At 38.4% G+C, this 20,049-nt stretch overlaps 1 protein-coding gene across 1 annotated transcript; it reads left to right on the plus strand.

Moving 5' to 3' along the window:
* Positions 1 to 2,640: 2,640 nt before the first annotated feature.
* Positions 2,641 to 4,629, plus strand: LOC105793312 (uncharacterized). Its single transcript, XM_052634843.1, has 2 exons — positions 2,641 to 2,838; positions 2,962 to 4,629. Exons 1-2 carry the CDS (start codon positions 2,641 to 2,643, stop codon positions 4,627 to 4,629), a joined length of 1,866 nt encoding a protein of 621 aa, XP_052490803.1.
* Positions 4,630 to 20,049: the final 15,420 nt, after the last annotated feature.

Genomic DNA, 20,049 nt, shown 5'->3' on the forward strand with positions numbered 1-20,049 from the left:
GGTTTGGTTATCTTTCCCAAGGCCTTGGGGCACGTTGACAAAGCAGTTTCTGATCTCTTTGATCGACTTGACAAAGGGGTCACGCCAATTCTAGCAATCTTGGCAGAAACTTTTAGGTCTCTAAACGAATGCCGAAGAGCAGGTGAGGGCAGATTCATTGGATGTGCGCAGCTTCTCTTAGCATGGTTTCACAGTCACTTCGAGAGGGTGGATAAGGTTTCTTATCGGGTTTTCTCTGAAAGTTATTCACCTTTGAAAGAAATAGTGGCGATACCGAGGCGGACTGATATTTCAGAAGGGAAATGGATTGCAGTGCTTCAAAATCTTCAAGAGGAGGATGTTGAGTGGAGAGCTCCTTGGATGTTGACCAACGAGATCCTGTATAGGTGTGGAGATTTTGATTAGGTCCCTCTACTTGGGACTTGGGGAGCTATTGGCTACGCACCGTTGCTGGTGCTAAGGCAGTATAGGTCAAGGCAGTTCGTACCTACAACTCAAGGGTTAGCTCAAAGTGAATTCTCGTACAAATGTGAAGGCTATAAGAAGAAGATTCGAGAAATGACTAACGCTTGGAAGCAGCCTCGGCGAATGAAGAGATTGACAGTAGGTCCATCGGTGACCCCTGAATATATCGAGTGGCTAGGTAAGAGGATCAATGACAACATACTTAGGCCTAGTCAAGGAGATGATCAGTTGGCAGAAGAACATGCGCGTGTTATCCCTTCCGAGCTAGAAATTATAAAGCAGGATTTTGAAAGAAGGAATTCTGAGCTCGAGAAAAAGATAGAGCAAATGGAAGAGGAGAAGGTAAGCCTGAAGTTGGACATGGATGTTCATAAGATGGAAACCGAGAACCTAAGAAAGGGAAAACGTAAAGTTGAGGAAGACTTGGATAGCTTGAAGGTAGACTATAAGAAGCTACGTCTATCAATGAGGACTGCTGGGTTGGGGAAAACGTCAGAGCAGTGGCGTCTAGAAATCCAAGAGGAAAAAGTTAGGGCTGCTAGGTGGGAAAAGAGATTTCAGGAGGCTCAAAAGCAAAATAAGTCCTTTGAGAGGAGTTTGTCCGAAAGCCAGAGCGAAAATGATGAATTGAATGCTAGGGTGGCCGAACTGGAGGCAATGTTACAAGACTATGAAGCTCGAATTGAACATCTGAAAGCAAATGAAGATCATCAAAATGAACAGCTTCACCATCTTCAGGATCAAGTTGCAAGCAGGGATCACATCATGGGAGAAGCCGTGGTTCAGATCCAAGGGGTAGCTGAGCACTTGCAGACTTTGGCAGTACAAGCTGATGTACTAAGTGTGAAGTATGAATCAGAATCAGATCAGGGGCAGAAGTTGGCATCATTACTTAGGGAGATTAAAGTTCTAAGTGTTAGGGCAAAGCCGTATTTATAGCTGTTTTATGTAAAGAAATTTTCTCTCTAGTAAAGTTTTCTGAGTGGAATTGAATTATAATTAACGCCTTTTTTGCATTCACCTCATGCATCGCATCATATGCATTAGCATCACATCATATGCATTAAAGACCTTTATTAAATCCTAATAAGTCAAAATTATTGCTCAGTTAACCTGGAAACCAACCAACCAACCCGACACCGACTGAAGACTCGAGCAAAGACAAAAGATATGGATCGAGATTAGAAAGCTCGAGCAGATGCAGAAGGAGATGCAAGACCGGCTTCAGCTACAAATGCAGGAACGGTTAGACAAGATGAAACAGGAGATGTCTGAGAAGATGCGGGAATCTCAAGAGGACATAGTGGCAAAGTTAACCCGACTGATAACTAAGGGAGGTGACAAAGGAAAGGGCCCCATGACAGATGTCGATGAGGGAAATGATGAAGAACTTTTCTATCCTCCAGGTTTCACCCCTCCACATGAGCGAGTTCAAGCTGAATACCCGCGCAAATCCACTGTCACCATCATACCTCAGCAATTTCGAGCTGGTGTTTCGAACCTCCAAACTGGGCCGGGTTTTAATCCCGAAAACAACCCCGTGAACCCTGCCATTCCGGACTTTGACGAAGTGGCTGAGAAAGAAAGAATAAAGGTGGAATTACCGAAACAGTTAGAGGATCGATGCAAGTGGCTCGAGGAGAAGTTCAAAGCGATGGAAGTCACTGAAAGTTATCGAGGCATTGACGCAAAAGAGCTGAGTTTGGTGCCGGATCTTGTTCTCCCTCATAAGTTCAAGATGCCTGAATTCGAGAAGTACAATGGGACAAGCTGCCCAGTAGCTCACATCACCATGTTCTGCAGGCGAATGACGGGTTATGTTAACAACGACCAACTCCTGATACACTGCTTTGGGACGACCTTCTGAGGCAACATCCAAGTGGTACAATCAGTTGAGTCGTGCCACGATTGGATCATGGAGGGACTTGGCACAATCATTCATGAAACAATATAGTCATGTGGCTGACATGGCTCCTGACAGAATCACCCTTCAGAACATGGAGAAAAACCGAGTGAAAGCTTGAGCGATGCGCACGAGAGATGGAGGGAGGTCACGGTCCAAGTTCACCACCGCTCCTGGAAAAGGAAATGACCATGTTGTTCATTAACACCCTGAAGGCACCGTTCATTACACATATGTTAGGAAGTGCCACAAAAAGCTTTCCTGACATAGTCATGAACGGCGAGATGATTGAGAACGCCATCAGGAGTGGGAAGATCGATGCTGGAGAGAGTAACAGAAGATCAGCCTCGAGGAGGAAGGAGAGTGAGGTGAACAACACGAGCATGTACAACAAGGGCTACTCGAAGTCAGTAACAGTGAGTCAGCCAGGAAAGACGGCTGCCAATCAACAAAGCTCGTCGAGACAGGAGGTCGTTACAAGGTGAAATACGGAGAGGCCTCAATTCACGCAAATTCCTATGTCATACAAGGAACTATATCGAAATTTATTCGACGCACACATAGTCTCCCCATTTTATCTGAAGCCCTTATAGCCCCCGTACCCCAAATGGTACGACGCAAATACACAGTGCGACTATCATGCGGGAATCACGGGGCATTCTATAGAAAATTGTACCGCCTTCAAGAAGTTAGTTGAAAGACTCATTGGTATGGGTGTCGTTAAATTTGATGAAGCCACCAAAGTAGAAAATCCATTACCCAACCATACTGACAGCGGAATAAATATGATGGGCGAGGACAGAAAAATCAGGGCAGACATTGCGGACGTGAAGACTTCCTTGAGATGGGTCTGGAAAGAGATGGTGAAAAGGGGGCTAATAGTTTCGAGAGAAAACTATGAGAAGAGGAGGAATTACTGTGAGTTCCACTACGAAATGGGGCATGAAATCCAAGAGTGTACGGAGTTCAGAGCCGTGGTACAGGGTATGATGGATAACAAGGAGATGGAATTTTGTGAGGGGGTTCAGAAGGAAAGTGATGTATGCGCATCAGAGTTGGCGTTGGGGGTCCCGAAGGTTAACCGCCCTATGGTCATCATCTCGCGACCTCAGAACAGTGAGGTTGGGGCACGAACAACACCAAGAGTAATCATTCAAAAACTGACCGTGTTTACTTACAAAGATAACAGGAGGGTTCCTTGGAATTACGATTGTAATGTGACAATCCCGGGGAAGGAGGATGTAATCAATAGAGAGAAGCAGGATGAAGGAAGGCACCACGAACAGGTGAAGGCTCGAGTAGAGCCAATAAGAGAAGAAACTTCGATTGGGAAGAAGAAGAAGACGGTTGAACCCGAATTGTTGGTCAATGAACCAATCAATGAGGAGGAAGCTAGAGAGTTTTTGAAGTTCATCAAGCATAGCGAGTACAGCGTTGTGGATCAGCTGCACAAACAACCTGCTCGCATATCTGTGCTAGCTTTACTCCTGAACTCGGAGGGACATCGTAATGCACTACTGAAGGTGCTAAATGAAACTTATGTGGCCGATGATATCTCTGTTAACAAGTTGGATCGACTAGTCGGTAATATAAGCGCTGATAATTTCATCTCCTTTAGCGATGATGAAATACCACTTGGGGGTATGGGATCTACTAGAGCTTTACACATCACTGCAAGGTGTAAAGGATGCATATTGCAGGGAATTCTGATAGACAATGGATCGGCATTAAATGTATTGCCCCTGTCCACACTCAACAGGCTACCTGTGGATAGCTCGCATATAAAATCGTGTCAGAATGTGGTGAGAGCATTTGATGGCACCGAGAGGAAAGTCATGGGAAGAATTGACATACCCTTGTTAATTGGCCCAACTGTCTATGAGGTAGACTTCTTGGTTATGGACATCAAGCCTTCTTACAGTTGCCTATTAGGAAGGCCGTGGATTCATTCAGCAGGTGCGGTACCGTCATCGTTACATCAAAAACTGAAGCTGGTGTCAGAGGGCCGGGTAGTGACGATAGATGCTAAGGAGGATATCATTGCATCTGTGACTAACGATGCGCCTTATTTGGAGATGAGGGATGATGCAATCGAGTGCTCTTTCCGTTCCTTGGAATTTGTAAATGCAACATTCATCCTGGAGGGAAGCAAGATCCCGATGCCGAGAATATCAAAGACCACAAGGATGGGTCCACTGGCCCGACGATGGGAAGGGAGTTTTGCGAAAAAGGATTGGAGAAGTATCTTGAGGCCAAGTTGAGGCTCCAGTAGTGAAAGACAAGCAGGACCGTTTTGGCTTAGGATACAAGCGAGATGCTAGGCAGAGGAAAATAGAGCAAGAAAAGAAGCGTGAGAGAAGAAGGGCTCGTTTGATAGGGGATGAAGTCAATTGGAACCCATGACCTTTCCTCACCTATCCAAGACTTTTGTATCGGGAGGTTTCCTCTATCAAGGGTCGAAGTATTAACACGAGCTAGGGAGTATTCATGCCGTGTATAAAGAAGCGACACGAGGAAGAGCCTTGCTGTATTCGTCCTTCGAGCCTGGAAGGGAGCTAAACAACTGGATGCGGAAGAAACACCGTAGTTTTAGGGTTTCCTCGAGTAATGTCCAAAACACCCTTATTGCTTTCTAGCCTAGAAGTGACAAGGATTCCTTTGTGAAATAGGCTCATGTCCAGAAAATCGTTATTTTAATAAAGTTCATATTTGCAGTCATTTTTGGAGCAAATCTTTCTCTACTTTGAATTTTTTCCAAACCCCACTTGCATTTCATGCATGACCATAGTGCACTGAACAAATTCTTGAATCCATATTGTCTTTATAACAGGTCTTACGATATCAATGATACGAATGCCACTCTTACAAATTCAGAGTCCCCTTTTGAACGAAATATGTGTTTAGAGGGATCGCATGATTTTGAGGATGAAGAGGACTGTGGTTTGTCTCCTGACTTGTTGAAGATGGTAGAAATGGCCGAGAAGCAAATCCTACCCCACAGGGAATCAATAGAAATTGTGAGCTTGGAGGAAGGTAAAGAGGTGAAGATCGGGTCGAATATCTCTGCAAAGACAAAACAAGACCTCATCGAATTACTCCGAGAGTTCAAGGACGTGTTTGCATGGTCATACCAGGATATGCCGGGATTGAGTACTGACATCGTAGTCCATCGTCTTCCTATAAGAGAAGATTGCAAGCCAGTGCAGCAAAAGCTCAGAAGAATGAGGCCTGATATCGTGTTGAAGATAAAGGAGGAGGTCCAAAAGCAGTTTGATGCCGGATTTCTACAAGAGGTCAAGTATTCTGAGTGGGTGGCCAACATTGTACCAGTTCCGAAGAAAGATGGGAAGGTGCGAATGTGTGTGGACTACAGGGATTTGAATAAGGCTAGTCCAAAGGACAACTTCTCATTGCCCCACATCGACACATTGGTAGACAATACTGCGGGCTTTTCATTATTTTCCTTCATAGATGGCTTTTCGGGGTACAATCAGATAAAGATGCATCCTGATGACACGAGAAAGACTACGTTCATTACGTTATGGGGGACGTTTTGTTATAAAGTGATGCCGTTTGGATTAAAGAATGCGGGAGCGACATATCAAAGAGCTATGGTAGCCTTGTTCCATGATATGATGCACAGGGAAATCGAAGTTTATGTTGACGATATGATCGCGAAGTCCAGAACGGAGGAGGAACATGTGCAGGTCTTGAGAAAATTATTCTTAAGATTGAGAAAGTTCCAGCTCAAGCTTAATCCGGCGAAGTGTACTTTTGGGGCCAAGTCAGGAAAATTGTTAGGCTTTGTGGTCAGTGAAAAGGGAATCGAGATTGACCCAGACAAAGTCAAGGCAATCGAGATTTACCTCCACCTCGCACTCGAAAAGAAGTTCGAGGTTTCCTTGGAAGATCAATTACATCGCTAGGTTCATTTCTGGCCCGACCGAGAAATGTGACCCTATATTTCGTCTTCTGAAGAAACATAATCCTGGTACTTGGGATGAGGAATGCGAAGAAGCTTTTAACAAGGTGAAGCGGTATTTGTCTAATACTCCAGTGCTGTCACCACCTAACCCGGATAGGCCTCTGATATTGTATCTAACGGTATTCGACAATTTCATGGGGTGTGTGTTAGGTCAACATGATGAAACGGGGAGGAAAGAAAGGGCGATATATTATCTCATCAAGAAATTCACTGACTGTGAAATGAGATATTCGCCTATTGAGAAATTATGCTGTGCTTTGATTTGGACAACCCGAAGATTAAGGCAGTACATGTTATATCATACGACTTGGCTGATCTCAAAGTTAGACCCGTTAAAGTATATGATGGAGTCAATTACTTTGAATGGGAGAATGGCCAGATGACAGATCTTACTGTCTGAATTTGATATTGTCTATGTGAGCCAAAAGGCTGTGAAAGGGAGTGCAATTGCTGACTTTCTTGCTAGCAGGGCTTTGGAGGATTACGAACCGTTAAGTTTTGATTTTCCGAATAAAGACTTGTTGTATGTAGCCTCTACTGAAGAAAGTTCCCAAGAAGGTCACAGTTGGAAGCTAAACTTTGATGGAGCCTCGAACGCTGTGGGCAATGGAGTTGGGGCAGTCTTAGTATCCCCGAATGGTGATCATTATCCTTTCATCTGCAAATTGGATTTTGATTGTACAAACAATATGGCAGAATACGAAGCGTGCATCATGGGTATTCGTGCAGCTATAGAGCGAGGAATCAAAGTGCTAGAGGTCTATGGAGATTCAGCATTGGTGATATATCAGCTCGGTGATATATCAGCTCAGGGGTGAATGGGAAACGAGAGATCCCAAATTAATCGGTTATCGAAAGTTGGTCATCGAATTGATTAAGGAGTTTGAGGACATCACCTTTTGCTATCTCCCACGAGATGAGAACCAGATGGCTGATGCACTAGCTACCTTAGCTTCTATGATCAAGCTGAACAGACATGGGGATATGAAACCAATCCAAATAAGTATCTATGAAGACCCGGCTCATTGTTACAATATTGAAGAAGGGGAAATCGATGATAGTCCTTGGTATCAGGATATACTACGGTATGTGAAAAATCGTGAGTATCCCGGCCAGGCAACAGAGAATGAAAAGAGGACTCTGAGAAGACTAGCCATTGATTACATCTTAGATGGGGAGATCTTGTATAAGAGGGGAAAAGATCAGGTACTGCTAAGATGTGTGGACGCCGTAGAAGCAAAGAAAATTCTAGAAGAAGTCCATGAGGGCATCTGCGGAACACATGCCAGTGGGTTCACAATGGCTAGGCAGATTATGAGATTCGGGTACTATTGGTCTACCATGGAAGGGGATTGCATCAATCATTCCAGGAAGTGCCATAAATGTCAAATCTATGGTGATAAAATGCATGCACCTCTTTCACCTCTTCATTTCATGACTTCTCCATGGCCTTTCTCCATGTGGGGTATGGATGTTATCGGGCCAATATCGCCGAAGGCTTCAAATAGGCATCGTTTCATATTCGTGGTTATTGACTACTTCACCAAATGGGTAGAAGCTACTTCGTATGCTAATGTTACAAAGTCATCAGTCAGTAAGTTCTTGAAAAGGGAGATCATATGTCGGTATGGAATGCCTGAAAGAATCATATCCGACAATGCGTTGAACTTAAATAACAGCTCCATAGCAGAAGTCTGTAGTCAATTCAAGATCAGACATCACAATTCGTCGCCGTATCGCCCGAAAATGAATGGTGCAGTAGAAGCGGCCAATAAAAACATAAAGAAGATTGTAGGGAAGATGACTGAGATTTACAGGGACTGGCACGAGAAATTACCGTTTGCCCTCCTTGCTTATCGAACGTCAACTCGGACCTCCACCGGGGCAACGCCTTTCTCCTTAGTTTATGGCATGGAGGCAGTCTTGCCCATCGAAGTTGAAATCCCTTCTCTCCGGGTCTTGTCTGAGCTACAATTGGATGAAGCGGAATGGGTTCAATCTCGATACGATCAGTTGAACTTGATAGAGGGAAAAAGGCTAAAAGCTATTCAGCATGGTCAGATGTACCAGAAAAGAATGATGCGAGCCTACAACAAGAAGGTCCGACCTAGAGAATTTCACGAGGGGGACCTGGTGTTGAGAAAAATTCTTCCTCTACAAAAAGATTTTAGGGGGAAATGGATGCCGAATTGGGAGGGCCCTTATGTTGTAAAAAAGGCCTTTTCGGGAGGAGCCTTGATCCTAGCTGAAATGGACGGGAAAAACTTGCCTAATCCGGTAAATTCAGATTCGGTGAAGAGGTACTTTACTTGAAGAAAGGAGGGAACCAATGTGAAAACCTGCAAAGGGCGCTTTGATTCCAAAAAAAAAAATGGAGAGGCTTGGGTGAAAACCCGCAAAGGGCACCTTGAGACCAAAGGGGATTTGAGTTGAAAACCCGAAAAGGGCGGCTCAAATTTTGATTGTCACGTAGTAGTCTTGTGGTACCTAAATCGGCAGAAAGGAATAGACGACATCTTGGGGCATCAACAAAATACTGTGAATTTCCTAAACATGTTTTGAATTCAAAAGGGGTCTTCAAAGTCGTATGGAGAAATTCAAGCGAGATATATCTGGGCACATGTTCATAGTTTCTATATTGAATTTGTTGTTAATGTAAATGTCCCTGACAATTCTTCTATCATTGACAACCCATTGCGAGCTATGCTCCCAAATTATTTTTGTTTCATTCATCGTTGTAATCCTCTCGCAAACATGTTGCATTAGAATAACGATTAATGGAATAATAAAACTTTCACAAGGGAAGTTTTTTTCATATTGCTCTAGAGATCTCTAAATAATGCAGGAGCCTGAAGCAGGACTATTGTTTAGACTTCACCGGGTTAAAAGGTCGAAGATATCTAGGGGTCAAGAGTTAAGATTAAGATTTCCAAGTTTTGATGAAGCGTTGTTGCCGCAAAGGAAGCCTTAATGAGCAATAATGACTTCAAACATTTAATATTCATTTTACATGACAACATTCAAGTGTCATTCATACATGCCTAGTTACGAACATTTGATACATTAGATCATGACATCATAATCATTAGGCATAATTAGGTTCACAAAGTGAGTCATACAGGTCATGTTCCACAGAGAGCAGATCGGTGAAATCGTAAAGCCTTCTCTCCCTGAGTAACAATGGAGCGGGTTGAAAAGTAAAGGATTGAATCCACAACGGCAGATCTTACTTAGCAGTGCAGTGGAACAGATTGAAGCTACGACGGCGGATCTGGTTTCCCTGATATTACAATTGAAAAGATTGTAGCCACAACGACAGATCTTACTTAGCAGTGCAGTGGAACAGATTGAAGCTACGACGGCGGATCTGGTTTCCCTGATATTACAATTGAAAAGATTGAGGCCACAATGGCAGATCTTATTTCCCTAACGATGCGGCGGAATAGATTTAACCTACGACGGCGGATCTGGTTTCCCCAACATGGCAGTTGAACAAATTGAAGATTACAGATCTTGCCTCCCTAAGCGAGAGTGGAGCGGATCGAAGATGGCGATTTTACCTCCACGAAGTTGCGGTGGAGTGTATTGAAGCCAGTAATTCTATCTCCCCATACTGGTGGTGGAGTAGATCAAAGAAAGCAGATCTTGTCTTCCCATACCGGTGGTGAAGTAGATCGAAGATACAAGTCTTATCTCCCTGAAGTTGTAGTGGAGTAGACTGAAGTAACCAATCCAATCTCCTTGAAGTTGCAATGGAGTGGATTAAAACCACAGATCTCATCTCTCTGAAGTTGCAGTAGAGCAGATCGCGTCAGATTTATCCTTAAGTTGTAGCAGAACAAATTGAAGCTACAGGTCTTGTCTCCCTGAAGTTGCAGTGGAGCAGATTGAAGATAGCAAATTTAGTTCTTTTGAGGAGCTACAACATACGAATCCTATCTCCCTGACATACATTTGCAGTGGAGTAGATTGAAGCACCAGTTCCTATACCTCTGAAGATGCAGTAGGAAGGGATGAGGCTATTTGAAGTAAAGAAGTACTGAAGAAGTCGAGGCTCAGTAAGACCGGGCACAATTGGGCTTTTAGTCTTTGCTCCATTCCCGTTACACGACAATGAACAAAGAGGGGCAGCTGTACAAACCCAATTTACCCGGGCCCGCATGCAAAAAAATAAAGGCCCAATTCTTTACAAACCCAATACCCAAATAGCTTAATAGACCCAACATTTAACCTTAGCCCGTACAATAACCCAAAATAGAAAATTGGGCTTATCCAAATCCAACTCTGAAGCCCAATTGGTTTAAGGCATCGAAACCCTAGCGGGGTTAGCGCCAGTAAGCCCCAAAGAGATGCCCCAAGCACCGCACGTCTCGGGTCGACTTCTCCACGCACGCTGCTCACGCCAAGACGTCACTGCAAAAAAACAGACTCAACAGAGTCCGATTGAAATAAAATAGCAAAGTAATTAGCAGATTTTTCTTCATTTATTTTCGATTTTGGAGGCTATATAAAGCCTTTGTTTTTGTAAAGAGGGGAAATACACAAGGAAATTAAAAGAAACACCTACGTTTTTAAGGTGAACCATTTTTTTATATAGGCTTTTATTCTTTTTATTTCATTTTTTTTAAAAAAAATACCAAAAGAAGGGTGAGGGTTTACCTCTGAAGCTTGTGAGATGAAGCCCAATGGCCGCCGCTCGAATCGGAGGTCCGGCGGAGGCCAAGGCTTGAGGCGAAGGTGGGTTGCGGCGGCCTGGGTTCAAAACCCTAGCAGAGGGGTTTTTTTCAGTTTTTTTCTTTTATTTGATTTCAAATGATTTTTAAAAGAGAAAATTGTTTTAAATAACATGCAAAACGGTGTCGTTTAGTCCGTGCCACGACCATGCGGTGACCCGACCCGAAGGGAGGATCCGCCCTGACGTCATAGGGTCCATTTAGCATTGAGTCCCTCCTGCTCGTGGCGCGTTGCAATTAAACTGTTTGTTTTTTAAAAAATAGGCGCGATTTGATCGGCGTTTGATTCGATCCTTCATCACTGCTTGCGTTTGGAGGAGGATTAATTTCCTTTTAGTCCCCATAATTGTTCGCGTGTTCAAGTTTGCCCTCTCTTATTTATTTTCAAATCTACCCCATTTTGTTGTTTTAAGTTCAATTTAGTCCATTTTGCTTTTTAATTTTTTATTCTTTTAAATATTTATCATTATTTCATATTGTTATATTATTTATTGTCATAGTTATTATCATTACCTCTATATATTCATACATACAGTTTTTACATAGTATATTTATAAATGTTTTTATATATGGTGCATACGCCTACTTTTATATATGATATATATGCAATTTTTAATATATACGGTTTTAAGCCATTTCACATTTAATACACTTTTTTATTTTTTTCTACTTCTTTACTTCTACATACATACGTATACCTTTTCATATTTTTAACATATTCTTTTATTTTATAAATACATGTATTTTTTTACAAAACATATATATCTTTTATATTTTATTTTTGAAAACATTGGTTTTACTTTACTTTTGTAAATATATACATTTTTCCCCTTTTATTTTATTTTGAATATATGTTTTGGTGCTTGTTGCATTGGATATATTTTATTCCTCCTATTTGTACATATACTTGTATATGTGTTAATTGTATGTGTATATATATTTGTAATTTTACGGTTATATTGTATTTGTATATTTATATTTGTAAATATTTATTCAGATATGTGTAAATTAAAGGATTTGTATCATATTGTATATTAACTTTTTAACATACCCTTTTGAAAATATAATTTGGTTTTAACCATTCATCAAAGTTATTTTCTTGATTTAAGGTTTTTGGATAAAAGCATTTTTGGAAGTTTGGGATTTTCGAGGAAATTGAGCCCTAACGTATTGGGTTCCGTTTTCTTAGTCAATCCTAAATGACCAAGAATATTTCTTATTCAGATGCATAAAATCATTTTGGGAACTTAATTTGTTGTGCCCTAACGTATTGGGTGTGGCATGTTATTTTCTCGAAATGAAGATTTTCGTATAAAATAAAAGTGATATTCAGGTTTGGGGATTTATGAGGAATTGTACCCTAACGTATTGAGACTCGATTTCTGTACATGACTTGAACAGTTGGATATCCTTTTGCAAATTTCATCATTCAAGCTTATTTTAAAATCTTTTTAACTTTCGACATTAAGACATCAAATAATCAATTTGGTACCAATTTTGGGCGTTATGAGGGTGCTAATCCTTCCTCATGCGTAACTGACTCCCGGACTTATGTTTTCAAAATTCGCAGACCAAAATAATTTTTAAGGTGGGCCGGTCACACCTTAATAAAGGATCGGTGGCGACTCCAGTTTTTGTTTTTAAAGTCGACAACTAAATTTTTGTTTTCAAAAAACGGTTTTGACATGCAACATTTGGCATGTCAAAGTGCCATTGGTCTTTTTTGCAATGGTCAAGATGCACGAATTCGACCGAGTGATGTGACAATTTGTGTGTTCGCAACATATTCCCTTGCCACTCTAAGAGCTCGATGACTTGCACAAGATCGACTTATGGAGTAGACTTGAGAAAGATTGGCGAACATTCCACAATAAGTATATCGAGATGTGGCAGCGTAGTTACAATTACTTGCCAATGTGTGAACCTTTGTCACACCGGTGTTGATGACATCTCCGGATGACATGGATTGGTTTAGACATAACTGTAAGTCGTATCTACTGTTGGCTCCAGAAAGGAGTAGGCAACGTCGCCACAAGATGCTAAGACGAGGGTCCAGCAATCTTAGGTCAGGAGAAGATGTCGCGGCGAAATTGACATTTGCTCTATCTGCACCGGAAGACCCGATTTCCGTGCAACCTCCCAGACAGTATGGTTAATATATTTTTTTTCTAACCCAGTTTTTTGTCACAAGCATCACAACACGCACACTCATTCCCTGCATAATCACCTTCAGTTCCGGTTTATTTTACACAACCACCACAACACATGTAATCATTCATTACATCAACACATTCAACACCAGTTTATTTTACACAAGCACCATAACACATACAATTATTCCCTACATCAACACATTTTTTAGGGATATATTATGCACAATCGCCGCCCACTATGCCATATTACATGCCTATCCAGCCAACAACGACACATCTGGTATTACCGACGATTCTCACCTCTATCTACAATCGGGCCATGCAACACCATATAGTGGCCCACTGATAGTGTCACAAACACCCTCAACATTGTTGTTTTACTGAGGTGGGTCATCCTCGCAAACTCAAACAGGGGGGATCTATGATAGGTGACTAGGGTACAGCCGTAGTCAACCACAGAGGAATGAGATGAAGTTAGCAATCAACTCCGATGTGCATGTCAAGATGAAACCGATGTCCACGGGGAGCCGCCAAACCAAATAGTGCGACGGAACCCTAAGCGTACTCGACGCCCATTCGATTGTGACATACATTCGGGATGTCGATGATTATGTTATTTTGTAGTTTTGTAATTTTGTAATTTTTTGTATACTTTTTTTTTCACATCCCAAATGTACACTTATTTACAATATACGAAACAAATTTATTAAATTGGTACACAAATATATTGTGAGTTTAAAATTTACAATTATTTATTTTACTTTTTCATTTATGTTTTTCTCCGTCCATTTATTAAGTATAATATTTCCAGAAAGCAAAAAATTACTCAAAAGGTTTGGAAAGAGATTAAAATCTTGTCTTGCTTATTGTATTATATCTTATATTAATAATAAATATTAACTTACACTTTATAGAAAAAATTAATGAATATATGAATAAGTTAGTGTTTTAAAATCGTTATTCTACACTTCAATAAACATTAACTTTGGTGCGCGAGTTCAACACATGTGATTTCTATATTTTCCTTGACGAAGTTTATCCCGGGTTGCAGAGGCTCAGAAGCAATCAAGTTTGGTGGTTGAAACGCCTATACAGAAAACGTACCCTGCAGGTGGCGTTTTCATCTAACATAGCAGTGAAAACGCTTCTTGCAAGACGTGTTTTCAAGCTATATGTTTGACATGTCAGTGGAAAATGCCCATTGCAAGAAGTGTTTTACTGCCATATCAGATGAAAATGCTCCCTATAGGGAACGTTTTCTCTCTAGGCGTTTCAACACCTAACTTGATTGCTTCTGAGCCTTATAATCTGGAATTCCTAAGATTTTTTTCCCTTTATACCCTGCCCCATCCCCTATATAAACGCTCTTTCTTCACCCTTGCTCACCCATATCTTAGTCTCCTCTGAATTTTTTTTATTTTTCTTGCGTATTGAAATTTTTGGGTTTCAAGATTTATTTCTCTCTCGCTTTGAGGGAGACGTAGTTATAGTTTTAATTTGTGTTTGGAGTCACGGTGATGTCATGGAGCTCAGTAACCTACAAATTTCATCTACCATGTGAGTATGGAGCCATCACCCAAGAAGTTGGGATTGCTTTGCAACTCAAGGTCTAAGTTGACGGTGATTATATCGTCTCGGGTTAAAGTTTAACTAAGGCTTCAAATTTACAAAGGTTATGCTGTCAAAGGATGGAGCATAAATGGGGTTGTAGTTGACGATGCAAATGCAGACACCACAACGAGTTTCTCCTCATTAGATGAGCATGCTTCATAAAACTCAAGCATAAGTGCGAGGAAGGAAAACGCAAAGGGCCTTCCAATATAATCAAATAATTCATGTTGTCCATCTCCAACGAAGGTGATAACCTTGTTAGTATAATCTTTTACACCTCAATGCTGTCACAGGTCATAATAACGGGGTCACTGCCTTCGGTGGTGATGGATAAGACACATTACTTGATTATACTAAAACGCCACTGTGTTTTTCTTTCTTGTATTTATGTTTGAGTTTTATAAAGCATCATCTTCTGATGAGAAGAACTCGTTGTCGTGCCTGCATAACTACTGTCAACTACGACCCCATTTATGCTTCATCCCTTAACAGTATAGCCTTTGTAAACTTGAAGCCCTGGTTACACTTTAACCCTAGACTATATAATCACCGTCAACTGGGACATTGAGTTGCAACGTGATCCGGATTCCTAAGTGATGGCTCCATACTCACATTTCAAATGAAATTTGTAGGTCACCTAACTTTACGATACCACCATAAATTCAAACATTCCTTAAAGCTATAATTATGTCTATCTCAAACACATACAAAAATAAATCTACAAATTTTAATTATAATATTTTTTAATATTTTAATTATATTTTGTTCTGTTTTTGCATTGATTTTGTTTCATTCTAAGTTTGAAATGATATGTTGTTGATATTTTAATGAAAATTAATTAAATTATCTTGTATTTATATAAGGGTAAACTATACATATAATTCAATTATAATTTTTTTTATTTTATTCACTCAAAATAAAAAAATTTTAATTTAAGTACTCACGTTACATAGTTTGATTATTTTAGTAATTCTCGTTAAAATTACAAACAGTCAGCTGACACGATAGTTAAAAAAATTAGTATAATAACAAATTTTGATGGGTGTCGAGTCCACCAATATAAACCTATGCCTAATTTGCAATTAAAGCAGTATAGGGGGTAGGGTAGATCCCTCAGAGACTGGGTTTACTGAAAATTGTTTCTCTTTCTCGACTAGATTCGTGTCTAGGCAGTTGTCGTACCCAAGAAATTTGGGGGAGGATAAAATTAAAAACCTGGAACCTGAAATAAACAGGAAAAAAATGAGTGAAAAGTAAAAGCTAGAAATAAAATAATAAAAACAGTTAAATAAATTTGAAGAAAAATTAATTAAACTAAGCTCAGCATTAGGCACTGGTTTTTCTCGTCTTTGAACTGATCCTTGAAATTAGATGAACTCCTCTTTTCCAATAAGCTAGATATAGCAACCAAAGACGCCTCGGACACCAACTCTTCCTTGTGTAAATTAGTTATGGAACGTCCAATAACTAACCCTTACCGATCGAACAACCAACGAAACGTTCGTGATTTAGAACTCTGGCAGCTTTGCGTTCTAGAAGAGCCTAGCTCGAACCAATGCCCTCAACCGTGTGGGACATTTAAATCCGGTTACTACTTCCCTTGACGGAACCAAACAACAATCCCCACTTGGCACTCCAATGTGTTAACGGAAAACCGATTAGACAATTGATCCTTTCAGAATTCCAACTGTACGTTTAACCACACTAACTCAAACGACGTCTTTTTTGACTTAGTGTTGATTTGACTTTGTGAGTTGACAAAATCATACTCTTAATCCGGAGAAATAATAAGTACTGAAATTTAGGAGTCAAATTGCTCGGGTTCGTAACTCACGGTCTTGACGAGGCTAACTCCAACCTAAAGCTGAAATGGATTTAGTTGACTAAGGTTTGGGGCATGTTGGTATTGGGCATAATTGGAGAAGGTTGAATAAATGAAAAAGAAATGAAAGTAGGTTGGTGTGGGTGACGCAAGGTTTGGTGCAGTATTTCCAAAGCTGAAAATAAATGGAAAAATATGAGTAACTTATGACAGAAAATAAATTTGCAAGGAAAGAAAGATTGTATTCAAGAGATGAAAAAGGCTTGATTGAAAACTTGATTGAAAAACTTGATGAATGAATGAACATAGTAGCCCCTATTTGTACTAGTGGCTTTGCCAAATTAAGAGCCACTAACCATAGAAAATCAAGGAAATAAAATATTCCATGATACAAAAAATCCCTACATAATCTCCCACTAAGTCAGCGAATTTCATCTTGGAAAAATTCTGTTTTGGCCCGCCTTCTTTGCTCCTTTCTTCAATGTAGCCCAATTATTTCTTTTTTCTTCTATTTAGCCCCAAATTGCACCTCTGCACAAAATTCAATATGAACATGGAAAAATCAGTGGCGCACTCTCATAAATTAACCAATTTAATTACATAAAATATGTAATTTTAGCATTTAATCAAATTTAGTCTTCAACTTTTATATAATATATTGATTTAGTCATAATTAAAAAAAATATTTTTTAAAATTTACAAATGTTCTGAATTTGATTACAAATGTTCAATTTGATCTTAATTTTAAAAAATTTAAAGGAATATAAAAAAATTATCAATATATTTAAAAATATAATAAAAAATTGAAACCATATAAAAATAAAAAAATTATTGTTAGACAAATAATAATATATAAATTTTAAAAACACATAAATATTTTTAAAAAATATAATAATTAATTTAAAATTTATATTAATATTAATATTCTTATTAAATAAAAATAGTTATATTAATATTAAAAAATAAAAAAACCCCACTGCCACTGCCACCGCCACCGCCACCGCCACCCCCACCCTCGTCCCTCTCCCTCTCCCTCTGCCTGACACCCTATATACTCCATTTCTCTCTTCATTTTCTATCTCTTTCCTTCAGACCTCTTTACAGCAATTGAAAAAAAAAAATTTTCATGTTGATTTTTTTTTTTTGTCTTGAAAGGTAGTCTTTAGTTGATGGAGTCATTAGATTCTTATGTGTTCAATATGTACAATAAGAAGAAGAAAAAAATGAAGCATTCAACTAAAATTGCTATCTTGAGTGTTCATTAGAGTTTCATTGTTGGTGTTCTTGGAATGATGCTTTGTCTAAAGCCCGAAGTTTTGGAGGAAGATCATCATCCTCAAAGTGCTAATAGTAATACCATCAATGGGAATGAGAACAAGAATTGCAATGGTGGTAATAATGAGGGTTTTATTCTACTAATCAACTGGTAGTTCTTTATTTGCTGCTTATGTTTTTTTTTTTCTAATGGTGAATGCAGTATGGTTGATGGTTTTGCAGGGGAAACTCTATTAATCGGTATTTACAATGAAAAAATGGTAAGGTTTGGAGTAGGTCATTTTCAACTGGGGATGACTTTTGAAACTCTTGTTCCGACTTGTAGGTACTTTGCATAAGATAATTTTATGGTGGGTTTTTTTATAAAAATAATAATAAAAATAATTAATTACGAAATGATATTGAATTTAGATTATTTATGAAAGTGAGATTTTTATAACATGAACTGCACCGATAAACTTTAAAATAAATATTTTACCGGAAAAAATTGAAAAAACAAAAAATATTTTTAGTTGGTGGGCACCCTTAATTAAAATTTTTTAAAAAAACTTGATTTCCTCTCTTTAAATATTGGTTTGGCAAATGGAAATTAGGAAAAGACAATAAAAGCTTGAGAAGTAGAAATGATTTTAAGGATTAAATGTATGCATTAAAATGCAGGTTTGTCTGGTGTTGGAATCATAAACTAATTTGTTTCTTCACTTTTCAACTTTTTTTCTTATTAGACTTTTTTTTAATTCATTTGTGCCGTTAATGTGTCTAACGATACCATAAAATTTATTTTTTTCACTTTAACTTTTTTCATCAAATTTACATGTACCGTAATGTGTCAGAAGACACCCAAAGTTCTTGTTGAAAATATTTTATTTTCATAAATAATTAAAATTCAATATATTTTCGTAATTAATTATTTTAAGAAAAAAAACCTTTTATGTTCCTTAATTTATAGCAGTAGCAGCAAAGACGGAGATGGAAGGTGGGAGGGACGATGGTGGGGTGGGGGAATTTTTATTTTATTTGATATTAATATCATTATATTTATTTAATAAAATATAAATATAAATATAAATATAAATATAAATTTTAAATTTATTATTATAATTTTTAAAATATTTATTTATTTTATATATTTTTAAAAATATTTATTTATTTTATATATTTTAAAATTTATTGTTGTTTTTCTGAAAATATTTATGTATTTTTATATATATATTTTAAATTTTTAGAATTATGATCAAATTGAGATCATTTGTAAAATTTGAGGTTAATTTTTAAAATTATGACTAAATTGATATATATTTTTAATTTTTTTAGAATTATGATCAAATTATGATCATTTGTTATTATATCGATTTTAATTGTTACGTCAGCTTGCTGTTTGTGATTTTAACGAGAGTGATCAAAATGACCGAACTATATAACGTGGGTGCTTAAATTGTAAACTTTTTATTTTAGGTGCCTAAAGTAAAAAATTTTGATAATTGGGTAACTATCTCTGTGTAATTTACTTTTTGTATAATGATAAATTACGATAAACTTCACAAATTGGCCCTATATATATAATCTCAAAATTGAATGAATTGATCTCTTCAAGCAAGGACTTATGTAGGGGCTTGAAATTAAATTTTGGGTTTAATTAAGAGAACTTTATAAATTTTGGATGGTTTAATTAAAATTTTGATAAAATTTAAGTCTTAATGAGAAATTTTAAAAAATAGGAAACCTAATTATTTTTTGAAGAAAAATTGAAAGACTTAAAAGACAAATTTAAAAAGTTTCATATAGATATAAATTTGCAGATTCCAAGAATGTATAACAAGACAGTTTCTATGAGGCAGTGGGTTATGAGTTATATTATTTCTGCAATCATGCCGATGCTCACTACATTCATGTGAAATGCATCATGGATTGCATGCAGAGCTTGAATTCTGGACAGGTTGAGAGATGCCTCCCAACATTGGTTAATATTCTTCATAAATTTGACCCTTAACACCAAATTCCCAACCAACTTAAAATTGTTGGCAAAATGTCCTTTTATTGAACCTATCAACTTCATGGGCAGTGAAACACAAAGGCAAATCATCATAAATCTATCTTAACTT

Source organism: Gossypium raimondii, chromosome 8, assembly GCF_025698545.1.
Source record: "Gossypium raimondii isolate GPD5lz chromosome 8, ASM2569854v1, whole genome shotgun sequence".
NCBI classification, from domain to species: domain Eukaryota; kingdom Viridiplantae; phylum Streptophyta; class Magnoliopsida; order Malvales; family Malvaceae; genus Gossypium; species Gossypium raimondii.